Raw genomic sequence first — 13554 nt, 5'->3', positions numbered from 1 at the left:
GTCCAGTAATTACACTGGCTGCAATGTTTGTAAATTACTAGATCCATAGATGTAAAACATAGGAAGATAAATTTCGAACAAAATAAATACATCAATAAAGATTAATTTTAATTTGACACGCCCTAATGCCGCAACTTCTACTCGAAGAGAATTCGTCGTAGCGGCATCGTCACTATTTTAGTTAGAAATACTCACACACACACTCACATACACCATATTTGCACTAAACTACAAAACTATAAAAAATTCAAAAACATAAACATAAAGTATTCGTTATTCATGTATGATATTTAGAACAATGGTAGAAGAGTTAAAGTCAAGTATGTGATTTCATTTATTAACACAATGTGACCCGATAAAATATTAATTTGCACTATGATATGAGCTATAAAGGCAAAGGTCACAGCTTTATAAAAATATTAAACTGTATAGCTAATTATTGACTGGACATCAGGACAAAATTTGTGCATCAAAGTTGTTACCAATTGGTAATAAGTCCCTGTCTTATTTGAAAGTCCGTATGACAAGATGTCACAGCGTCCTTAGAAATTAAAAAAACAATAACATATTTACAGAAAATAAGTTAACATGCGTATTAAAAACTTGCAAATCATAACATGGAAAAAATCTGAAGTAGTTTTACATTGATGTCTTGCAATATGGAAAAAATATAAAGTATTTTACATAGGTGTTTTGCTATTTGACGGTAGTTTGAGTAACCATCACATGAGCGCAAAATTTTTGTATGACAATCTTCCCAATGTCAGCTCTATATAATCTTAGAACTATTGGTTTAACAAGCAAACGCACATCGGTTTTCATATGTAAGAAAAAAAAATATTTTCCACAATATTTTTAAAATGTGTATTTTTGTGTAGCTTCTAAATCCATATAGCTCTTGTACCTCTATGGTGTAGGGTACACTCCCATCACACTTCAATTAATTGGTAATATTTTTCTATAATTAAAACGATTTATATTTTGACGCATAGTTATACAATGGTAATTTGTCTTAACTCTTAATGTTGTGTACAAAGTTAAGTGCTATTGTAAGTGAACAAACTTTCACATTAAGCTATTTGCTACGTGACATGTGTCAAAAACTTGCCTCTAAATCATGACGTGAACTTTGATAAACAAAAATAACTTTTAGTTGTAAGGGACGTATTTATAGAAAACGTAGTCTTTAAAATTTGGAAATGTTTTAAAATACGTATTAATAAGTATGATGTGAATAAAAAATAGGTTTAAAAGTTCATAAAACACTTTACGACGTCAGTGGCAGCTATTGAAAACATACAATATTATTTGCCACTGGAGCAAATTACCAAGATAAAAAGTAACGTATGTGTTAATCTAGAACGTGGTCTACCCGTGTGCCAAATTTCATCCAAATCAGTTCAGTTGTTTCTGCCTTATCTTCTAACAAACATCAAAACCAATTTTCACAAACATACGCATCTCCATTTATACTATAAAGCTGAAAAGTTACTGCGATTTTTTTTCACTAATAGGAAGTTACCTGACACCTGAGTGCTATATGCTACTTGTTATCTCGGGAAACGTATCACGGAAAGAATTTTTCACGCGCACAGGCCGAAGGCAAAAAGTTAGTTTATAATATTATATATAAGGATATACTACAGGATAAGATGTAGAACGTTTCCAGTATAATACACGTCTTTTATATATAAAGTATGAGGAACGTTTCTTACTTCATATTTTTCAGCGCTCTGTATAGGTAGATGTAATCTCGAGTCAGTAATCTTTGACAATCTCCGCCCGGCTGACTTGATGGTTCGGGTACGGTTTAACGGCGTGTAGAATTATTTTTCTTTTCTTATTTCATTTACAGTTATTTGTATAATGATTTCTTATTTTTACGCGAATGTATATTATAGAAATTAAATTATTTTGCAGATTTAAGTCAGCCAGCTCCGTGATAATGAAGGCAGTCTTTGAAACGCCAGGAGAAAAATATAGTATAAAACCGCGGTAAAATTCGTAAATTTATTTCAATTGGAGTTAGATTGGTTCCTGAAGATTTTAGCGAAACCCCAAACTTTAATATGAATATTAATATATTAATATTAAGGTGTACTTATTGTTTTCTGCGCTTCTACAAACAAATACTAACAATATAAGTGAGAGTATATCAAACGTAATGAACCTAAATTTATAATGAGTAAAACATTTCATTATACGTAAGAACTTTCAAGATTGGAATCTCTATTTTTAGTCGTCCGCCTACTAAACGTACTTCTACATTTCTTATGTAAAAGCCTTTCATTTTGTGATGACGCGCACTCTCTAAATCCACTGCTTTGCAAGTGTGCGTGGCCTCCTCTATACTTACTATCAGGTGCAGTGACGTCATACCAAGGGGATAAAAACAATCATATCTTAATCTTATTCTTCATTGTATTTACTATATTAAGCTTGGCTGTTGGTTTCTTTATTTAAAATCATACGTCATACTTCTCATAACAATACGAAAGAATGAGAGGTGTACTATATAGTAGATAGCTAGATGTTAATAATAGAAAAACCACGCGCCTAACTGTCCTAACCTATTTAAAAACCGGAAAAGTGCGAGTTGGACTGGCGCGCTAAGGGTTAAGTATAAACTAGCTTTCTTTTGTTATTGAAGTAAACATTTACGGTTCTCAGATTTTTTGCTTTAAGTAAGCCATACACGCTACGGTCTACCGGAGAGGTCATCTGTGCAGGTATCAATTGAAAGAATTGATTTTCGATCCTGCGCCGGTCGCCTGCACAGGCTCAAAAATCTGCACAGGTCTATTCCCACACACATTTCGGTCTACCGGCGTAGGCATACCTGCACCGATGGACCTTTCCGATGGACCGTAGCATGTATGGCAGCCATTACGTATGCTGTTAGACGTTACTTTTTGCTAAATTTCAGGATTCTAGGTAAATGGAAAGTACTCCATTGGTTTTAATTCCTTCATAAAATAGCAAAATATGCATCAGCGGTCATATTTTTTTTGATCGCGTTGACTTAAATATCTGATTTTTTCACACCTGAAAGACATCATCGATCTGAGTATGTAATATTCTCAACTTGATATGCGCTGCTGAGCAAAAGGGTCTTGGCAGACAGATGGAAAACAAAGTGATCTTATAAAGGTTTCTCTTGAAGTATAGAACTCTAAAAATAGCACGTATCTATTGTTATATTAGAAAAGTATCTTATTTACCAAAGTTTTAGGACTTCGTTAAATTTTATAAAGTATTGAAGCAAATTTAGGCAATTCGTTCAATTCATATTGTAAGACAGTAAAAGTAATTTTTCATTTTGTGAATGCTTTGTAGGCGTGAAAACAGATTAAGATTTTTGTTACATCAAAACTTTCGAAATGGATGAAAATAAGTCAAAAGTTGCTTATATTATATGTAGAGAAAATGTCCTTGAGTGATAATTAAAATTAAATGTTTGTGTTATTTCAATTATTTTCTATTAAAAACAATTTTTTTATGAGTTTTGATATAAGTTATAAAAACAAAACAGAAATATTTAAAGTCTAATTTTAGCAGTCGATAAAAAAACATTTTGATCTTATCAATAAAAGAGCAGAAAACACAGGAGATTAGGGATGAACAGGGAGGTAAAAAATTATTATAAATGGGGAATTCTTGCCACGAAGCTAAAGTCATTAAAAGTAAAACAGTTTTGGAAGAACCATTTTTCAAAACACCTGGCGTGTACGCCAAATGGGCCACTTCTTGCAGACGACGGCTGCCGCAGAGTATTAGCGGTAACCTAAATCTACAGTTTGTTTCGGAGAATTATGATGTGGTTTCATTTAATATCGCCATTTATTAAACTAAGGGTCAGTTCTTGCTTACCCTAAAGTGTTGACCAGTCGATATTTATGTTGTAATTTCCCGAATGTACCAAATATACAGAGCGTTGCTTTTATACTTATTCTTGATAGATGTGTCTTTTCATTATTCTTCCATTACAATGAGCAAAGGCAACCAGTGCATTCAAGTGGTTCTACAAATTTTCGGTATTTCGTATCAGGCGCCAATTCTAAACTCTCGGTTACTTTATTTCAATAAATTGTCAGACACCGTATGCAATACCGTGTTAATGTGTGAAAATTTAAAAAGTCATCTAAAATCAATGGTTTTAAGGTTATAATAAATATAATACTAAATAGTCAAAGGATATAAAATGGTTTTAAGCGTATGTAGTGGGGAGGTCGGGTGCGTCATTCTCCCGGAGCGGGACTCACCTACACGATTTTTAACCAGCTTACAATTGCTTATTATTTTTAACGATCAAAATCATCAAAATTCAGAGTACACAAAAGCGGCGCTAGCCTAATTGGCTGTCGAAAGGTCTGCCGAGATGAATGTCCACAGGTTCAAATCCCAAAGGCAGACACCTCTGACTTTTCTAAAGTTGTGTTTATTCTTTGTTAATGATCGCTTGCTTTAACGGTGAAGGAAAACATCGTGACGAAACTTGCATACCTGAGAAATTCTCTATAGGAATTTTAAGGGTGCGTGAAGTCTACCAATCTGCACTGGGCAAGCGTGGTGGATTACGGTCTAATCCCTCTCAGTAGTAGAGGAGGCCCGTGCCCAGTAGTGGGACAGTATATAATACAGGGCTGATATTATTTTTACTATTATATAGAGTACACAAATACCACTTTATTCTTTTATTATAGGACACTGCCCCCCCCTGGAAAATGACTAGCTACGCCCATACCATCCTAAGTTCAGCGAACGTATCGATCGATATCCCCGAGTTCGTTGCGTCACGCACCTCATTTAGGCGATAATTAGTTGACCTTTCGGCAATTATTGTTCATTTTAAAATAAAATGTTTTATTAGTCACGTAGGCGAACATAGTTGCGCTTATGACAAGTCAAGGTATATGTATAATAATAATTCCTCCAATTAAGTCGCTTATATAAGTACAGACATTTTATATTGTACATAAAATAGATGAGAGTACAATGTAAAGTTATTGTACCTAAGTCTGGAATATTAAAGGCGATGTTTATGGATAGATTAAGTTTTGTAGATTTGTAGTTTTTCAGATTTGACTTTATCGATGGCATAGTTGGATTATGGTGTGGTTGAAGTGCTGAGGTCTGTGGTTCGATCTTCAAGCATAGTTATATTGAGTTTTTCTGATCAGTATCAGTCCGAAGTCTGGAATTTGTCCCGATATACATGTCTATAAGCCATGAGACGGAATACACAAGGCCGAAAGTGGGTATACCAGATGCGCCCCTGCCTACCCCTTCGGGGATAAAAGACTTAAGAGCTTTATCACACCTAAGGATATAAGCTATTTTTTTAAATAATTGTTTAAAATCATCTTCATGCAGGCGAAGTCGCGAGCTCGTGCTAGTTTATATTAGTAAACCTATTTGTGTATTTAGGGAGTTAATACTCTCCCGATTCCCCTGAGCCACATCACCAAATACTGCGCTAACACTAGAAACTAAGCGTCGAAGCTATTTCTGTTTCAACGCAAATGTATGCATATTTGGAGTGGCGAATAGTGAATAGGGTTGTTAGTCATCGTTGATAGAATGATATTATGTCTAAAGAAGTTTAATGTTGTATAGAGCGGACATTAGAAAGATTGTCATACAAAAATGTTGCGCTCATGCGCTGGTTATTCAATCTACCGTCAAATGGCAAAACCCCAATGTAAAATACTTCATATTTTTCCATATCATGATTTGCACGTTTTAATGCAAATATTAGTATATTTCCTGTAAATATATTATTTTGGTATTAAATCTAAGGACGCTGTGACATTTTGTCATACGGTCTTTAAATAAGACAGCGACTTGTTACCAATTGGTTAGAACTTTAGGAGCAAAAATTTAAACTTTATGTAATTTTGAAGGAAAATCAAGAAAAATGTTCAAGTAGCTCTCAGTATATACAAAAATGTCCAAAACATTTGTTTACGATTGGCATAACTATAAGAAATATCTGAAAATATAAAAAAGAAAGGAACAGATGAAAAATAAAGTAAGTTTTATGATCAAATCGCACGTTTAATAAAACAACGAAGTAACTCAAAATTTCAGTTTTGTGGGAAATCGCTGTCAAAGTTTTGCACCTTCGCACCAAACACTTAAAAATTCAATGAAAAAAAAACTTAGGTGTTTAGGTGAAATCTAAAGATAGTGGCGGATAGTGAAATCAGTAAGCTATTGTACAACCGTGTAATATATTGTTAATTATAATTGTAAATAATTAAAAATGAACGTTTAAAAAAAAGTTCGTAATTATTTCACTTTTTGATAAAACACTTACACAAATAATTTAAATGTATACGACATAAGCCTAACTGTTGCAGTTTTATATTTAAAATTACTTATCCATACATGAAATATTAGGTTTTTTTACAGTTTCGAGCTAACGACTCGATGATGAACTGATGAATGGTTTTTAAAAAAAACGAAATTGTCGTAATTTTAATAAAAATACAAAACTATTAATTGCTTTATTCTCTGTTATCGCATGTTTGAATGAAGTACTTAGGTACGCATAAGAGAAATGTTGTAAAAATTAAATGTACTCTTATTTATAAACTTAATTATCTGTAACCTATACACAATTTAACAAGAAATAAAAATCACTCACAAATCAAATAAAATATAACGACAATAAAGTAAAATTAATATTGCATACATCACGTAATTATTGTTATTAATAAGTAGAGGTAAATTTATGAATTATGATCAACATTGCATTTCAAAATAAAATAAAAGGGAGGTAACCTTGTGTTCTGCAGTCTAAAAAGCAGAAAAATAGTAATTATACTTAGTATTTATAAAAAACTACATACATAACATCACGCATTTTATCCCCGAAGGGGTATGCAGAGGCGCAACTAGGGCACCCACTTTTCGCCAAGTATGTTCCGTCCCATGATGTGATAGGGGCGAGCCTATCGCCATATCGGGCACAAATTCCAGACTCCGGGCTGATACTGAGCAGAAAAACCCAAATATCACTTTGCCCGACCCGGGATTCGAACCCAGGACCTCAGAGCGCTATTGTACCGGACATGCAATACAACTACGCCACCGAGGCAGTCTAAAAAACTAGCATATAAGAAATCAGTGCTTTTAACATGTTGTTCTTGATGCATATCAAAGATATATTATCGCTTGACAATAATAATAATTGTCATGCAATTACAGTACTGTTCATGGGCAATACTGTTATGAGCCCCTAGCTCGCGGGTTAACACTGTGAGGGGCGCAAGGTTCTTGCCAATGAGCTCAACCGAACTTTGGACTTCATTTCTATATGAGGTTTCAGGAACCTAGTTGATTTCAATGCTAATAAAATCAGGTGTGTGCATTCAAGTGCAAAAGATCCCCATTTTCTCCAGTTACCAATCTTCAGGGTGTTCCCCTCTCATTGCGGAATGCCTTGAGTGACCTTGGTGTGGATATCTCCTGTGATTTGAGTCCATGGAAGCACATCCAAGGCGTAATGACTGCCACATCACGCAGTTTTGGAATCCTGAACGAGGCGTGTCAGTTTTTCATACCAAATTAACTCTACCGCTTGTACAAAACGCAGGCACGGTTGCTTATGGAATACTGTTTGCACCTCTGGGACGGTTCAGCTCAAAGCTTGCTCGATGCCTTGGAGAAACTACAGCGGCCGGCTACCGCATTTTGCAATTTGCGAGTCGCTATAGTTGCGGAGGGATGTAGCTACTCTAATTGTATTCTATCGTCTGTATCGTTCCTTGGCAGAACCAAGTGTGCTGGCATGCAAATTAAGAGTCTGATGGTGAAAACCATCACAGCCTGAACCAATAGGTACGCCGACTCTTTTTATTGCCGCACCATTAGGCTTTGGAATAATTTGTTGGCACGCATACTCCCTCTTTCCTATAATTCTGAGTCATTCCACCATAGTGTGAAGAAGAAACTAAGTAGAACTGCATTATTGCTTCCGATGGCATAAGATCACCGTCTGTTGTCATTTAATACTCTACCAGAGCGCCATTATGCTTACCATCAGGTGCAGTGTAATCACTATGTCGCGCCGGTATACATTTCGAAATACTCTTTCAAATCTTTTTTTGTTTGCACTTAATAGTTATCTTTCTCTATAAGCTTATTTCTACAGTAGGTTTTATTACCTTTCTTTTGTTTGTTGTGTCTAATCCTTGTAGTTCTCCTCCTCCTTGTTAGATGTATTTTTTTTTAACGTTCTTTCGTAAATTGTAACATTTTCATTATATTCTAACCTTCTGCCCGTCTGTGGTAAAATTATAGCCTCATTATTCCCGTAATCATTTTAAATCCGAAAATGATTCCAAATTCAGCTCATGCACATTGAGAGAAGGTTTAAAATTTTTGGCAGTCTCTATCAAAGCTACATATTGGTCGGGAATTGGAACAGATTTTCAGTTTCCATTTCTTTTTCTATTAAGCTATGCGCACTTGTTCTGCGTATGGCCTCTCCTAAGAAATTTATAGGTGATGCTATTTAAATTTAAATTTTGTATAACATATAGATATAAAGAGATGATAATTTATTCATTTCTCTTTGTTTTTTTTTTTCATTTCTTTTTCCCTTCATCCCTTCATTTTTGTTTGTTGCCTCCGTAATAGTAAGTTAGATAGTACTATTTTTATTATCCTAATTTAAAGTAATATCAGTTTCGCAATAGGTAACTAGATACTCATTGGGCTATTTGGTGGTAAAGGAGATTTTCTGTGATTATTAATAAACATACGTTTTTAATCATAATATGCAGGGCCTTATTATTATAATTAAATAACCTATTAAATGTATATAGTTTTTGTATTTTTTATTTTTTTTTTACAAAAATAGCCTGAATATGAATACTGTTATATTGTCATCGTATAATTAAATAGTCATTGCATCCACTACTCAATAATACCGAATATAATTACAATGTGCTAGTAAAATAATTTAGTTCATCTGTTATGGATTTCCAACTCAATGATATTGTGTTTTATACAGCTACTGAACTCAATATTTGCCTTGTCCTTGATGATAACATTTTAAAATAAAAGACTAGATGCTTTGAAGCAGTTCTATGTGCAAAATCCGCACTTACTGTGTGCATAAGGATACTTTAGTTAAAATAAGTTACGTTACGATAATAATTAAATACTTAATTCTTTATTATTTGTTTAATTGCAAAGTGAAATAACTCTAAACAAGAAAAAAAAGTTTATTTTAGGTTAAGTAGTAAACAGAAACAAATACAAATAATTGTAGGTTAGTGGTAAATTATAGTGGAATACCGAAACAACACTTAACCCCATTTAGTTTTGTTTAAATTGATTATATAAAACTGCATTAAGCTTAAATGTTAAATAAAGTGACACAAATCATTTTACACAAAAGAGAATTAAGTCATAAAATTGGTTATGTAAACATTTTTTTTTTTATAATAAAGAGAAATAAATCTTAGAGAATGCATTTTTTTAAGTAAAATTACGGAAATAAAATACTAACCTATTAGTAAGACGGTGAATTATTTCGGATTAATTCGCTTTAAAAAAAATCATCTTAGACCTTGTCTTAAGTGACGTCGGCGCAACACTGGAAACGACCACTTTACCGGAACTGACTTGTTCACACTAGTATATAAAAAAGAGGCAGACTGTCATTTTTCTCCGTAACTTTCATCGTATTGAAATGTCTGTGAGATTGTACCTATGCACCTCGCCGAGTTAGATCGCTTTATGATAAAATCTCGAAAAACAGAAATTTTGAGTTATTTCGTTGTTTTATTAAACGTGCGAAATATGTGATTCCAAATCCATATTTTAATACAAACGTTTTCATTGTTTGATAACCCTAATAAAAAGCTCGACATAGGGTCATAGCAATTAAATTTTCATACACTGCGGAAGCTTTACGAAATTTTTTTATATGAAAATTGTTATTGTTTTGCTATCAAACCAAATGACTGGCAAAATGTTGTTTTGTTGCAAATTGTATGGAAAGAGGATTTGTATGGTCATGTGCGACAAACAAAAGAGGACTTTAACTAAACAATGTTACGGAATGTTATGAATTGTTTTTGGTTTTTCATATAAAATACAGCACTATTAACAAGTAAAAGTAGTAGAGTCAATTATGGAATTCGATTTTGAATTTGTAGAGTGGGTCTCTACAATTCTGTTTACAAATCTAAACAGATCTCTTATTCTTATTATTATTTTTATTGCTTTGAATGACGAGACGAGCTTGCCATTCGCTTGATGATAAGCGATACGACCGCCCATAAACAGCAGAAATAGTAATCCACTGGGCTCGCCATCCTGACACATGGAATGTTAAGTCTCATTATTTCCAGTAGTCACACTAGCTGCAATGTCCTTCAAACCGGAACACAAAAATAACTACACACCGCTGCTAGACGGCAATATTTGAAGTTAGAGGATCATAATTATTTTTGCAAAATTTGTAATTACTGATCACTTAAACTTTAACATGATGTGACTTCCTAATTCATGGGCTTATGCTATTAGTCTCGGCAATCTTTGAAGATGCCGAGACTAATAGCATAAGCCAGAAGAAGAACTAACTCTATAGAATAGAACTAATGATCACATACTTCCACAGATACTTCGGCATACCAATAATAGAAGATGAAGAACGCGCTTGGTTCCCAGCTGACGACCTTCGAGATTTCCACGGCATCGAGCCCAGGCCTGTCTCCGCAGCGGAGACTCTTCTGTTCTGCACCAGGGCCGACGGCACCGAGGGTTGTTGCTGGCCTGGCTGCTGTGAGACTGATGACGAAGAGTAGGCGCAATAATTACCTACAATAGACACCGCATTAACTTCCATGTTTGAAAATGGCGGTATCGAGACACGATCTGATTGGATATTTTGAAAACGCGGGAAAATACTCGACTGTGATTGGTCTATGCTGTTATTTGAAATTTAAAGAGATGCGGTGTTTGTTGAAGGTTTTTTAACACGTTAAAACACCATAAATGTTTAAAACTAAAATATAAATGAATAAAGTAGGAACGTTATTGATGAGTTAAAATACATTAAAATGTAAAGAGTTGGAGAATGAGTGCAATAAAGTTAGTTTCAACATAAATCACTACCAAAAGTGAAAAAATATACGATCTCTTCAGAAATAATGGCAATGCTATGCAAAAATAAACATTTACTGTGAACGTTTCTACTTTATGATTGTCATTTTTAATCTGTATAATTACGATTTAAAAAGCCGGATGTCAGTGTCGCGTTATATTTTCGAAGATATCTTTTTGTACTTAAATATTCGTGCAAAACGTTGCAACCGCTTTTTGTCGTCGATTGATGCCAACGACCCAGTTTCTGAATTCTCAATGCAAAGGCGAAAATCGGTTAGAAGTTTTAACGGTAGTTTTGTAGATATTTTTGTTGGATGTGTTGACCAACTATGTTGCACATAAAGCAACTAAATTTCATGACTTACTGGAAAGACAATAACTATATTAATTGATCTCTTAGAAATTATAAAAAAATATGTCGATCGTGTTATTTACATAACTAAAAATATTTTATAAAATAATCGCGTAAATTAAAGCCTTTTAAAATAAAATAAAAACTTTGGAGTTTTATAAGGAAAAGGTTTATATTAAATTTATTTTAATTAACAAATCTCTTATTAACTATTAAATATCTTTTTATATCTTTAATATATCTATCGCATATCAAAGTGAACGTGAGCGTAATATGCTAACATATCCCTTAATAACATTTTCCGAGGCGCGAGAAAATAAAGAGACACAAACTATGCACAAAGCATTGAAAAATTATACATATTATTCTTAATCAAAGGCATAAAGTATACTTAAAATAATAAAAATATATTCGAAAATCGAAGATGTTAAAAAAACCGTTTACCTGTGTACTTGAAATGTGACAATACAATTAATAGGATTATGATAAAACTTATGAATATGAATATTCTTGCTTGTTTTCAAATTTTAAATTTAGAAATACATTTTACAAAGGCCATGTAAAATTTAAGATTTTATTAAATAATTGTTAGGCAAAGGATTACATTCTGTAATTATTTTTAAAAAATATCATTTAGATATTGTGCAGGTATATACTCCTAATTATTAAATTTTTTATTAATTTATTTTTAGAATATTAACTTGGATATTAATGGACAATAATAATATTAATAATATACACATGATATTTCGCAGTTATATTTGTAAAACCGTTACAATATTTTTTTCGTATAGATCTTAATATATTTTTTAAATTTATGTTTTTTAATATTTATTATGGAATAATTTATCTTCGAAGACTGGACTTATATTTCGATTGCTATAATTTCTTAGATGATAAACATATTTAACCGACAATAAATGTTAAGGACAATATGTATTTCTAGTGATGTATTTTGTTAATTAGTCTCTATATACATATAAAATTAGCTTGACTTGTTATTACCGCCATTTTCGTATGTACTTATATTTAGATTTCTTAAATAACTATAGACAATAAGTATTATCGAAAGGTGACAATAAAAAGCATTATACTAGATAATATTTTAGATTCTTTTTAGATTATTGTTATATCATTGTATTTGTATGATAAATGAAAATAATCAGCAATTGACAGCCTTCGTGGCGTGATGTTAATCAAGAGACATTTAATCATTTGGGGACATAAGGAATCGGTTTATAACGTAGATATGTCAGTCTAGCTATTGTATTAGATACTCACCTATGCTGTTTTACTATTTAAGACATTTCCACATATTAAAGCGATAGTCAAGTAACACAATGTCCCTCGTGGTTAAATAAATTAATACTAGTTATCTTAGTAATAATTCAAAACCAATGAATAGCTTTTGGGTTATACGCGCACAATCCCTGGAGGTCTACGAATCAGAGTAGAATAATATTGTATAGATAAAGGATTATTATATTACAGCAGCCAACTTTGTTGACGAAGCTATGGCCGCAGAAGAGATGTATTTCTATAACCGCTAACCCTTTTAATACAGTAAGATAAGATTAGAATAACTAGTACTTATACTTAATTATTGAAGAATATAATAAATGCTCTATTACAATTGAATATGCAATTTCAAAAAGGATAAATCTCATAAATATGAAATATCTAGACATGTTTATATAATAACAAATACCATCAAAACTTCTGTAATTTTTTATTGCTAATTGAACCCAAGCTGTAGCCCAAAAATAAACCTTTTTTAACACTACTTTTGAAAAAAGTTTATTCCATTTCCTAAAATTTCTAGTTTTTACATTTTCAGACATGTGCCCTTTTCGAAATTGCATATTCAATTAAAATGTATGTAAAAATCAATTTTATGTCTCAGTAGGCAGTGTCGTATTTAGTCCTATTTGTGAGGGTTACCGTGGTGCCCAGTACAGGAAATTGTAATAGTTTTAAACTTGAATGTAGTGTTATTTTTATAACACTTACCTACTAACAGGCAAGCGATCTGCTTGCCTCCACGTTTAACTGAGAAATATCGAGAATTTCTCCCG

The 13554-nt window shown here is 32.7% G+C and overlaps 1 protein-coding gene across 1 annotated transcript in view; it reads left to right on the top strand.

Moving 5' to 3' along the window:
* Positions 1 to 12024, top strand: part of LOC115453918 (sodium-dependent neutral amino acid transporter B(0)AT3) — a 44184-nt gene extending 32160 nt beyond the window's left edge. The window contains exon 5 of the mRNA XM_037438933.1: positions 10640 to 12024. Within this exon, the coding sequence (XP_037294830.1) occupies positions 10640 to 10826 (187 nt within the window). The 3' untranslated portion in view covers positions 10827 to 12024. The remainder of the gene's footprint in view (positions 1 to 10639) is intronic.
* The last annotated feature ends 1530 nt before the right edge of the window (positions 12025 to 13554 follow it).

The sequence above is a fragment of the Manduca sexta genome, chromosome 15 (genome assembly GCF_014839805.1).
Source record: "Manduca sexta isolate Smith_Timp_Sample1 chromosome 15, JHU_Msex_v1.0, whole genome shotgun sequence".
NCBI lineage: Eukaryota > Metazoa > Arthropoda > Insecta > Lepidoptera > Sphingidae > Manduca > Manduca sexta.
The sequence above is the reverse complement of the archived record's forward strand: the minus strand, read 5'-3'. Positions and strand labels throughout refer to the sequence as shown.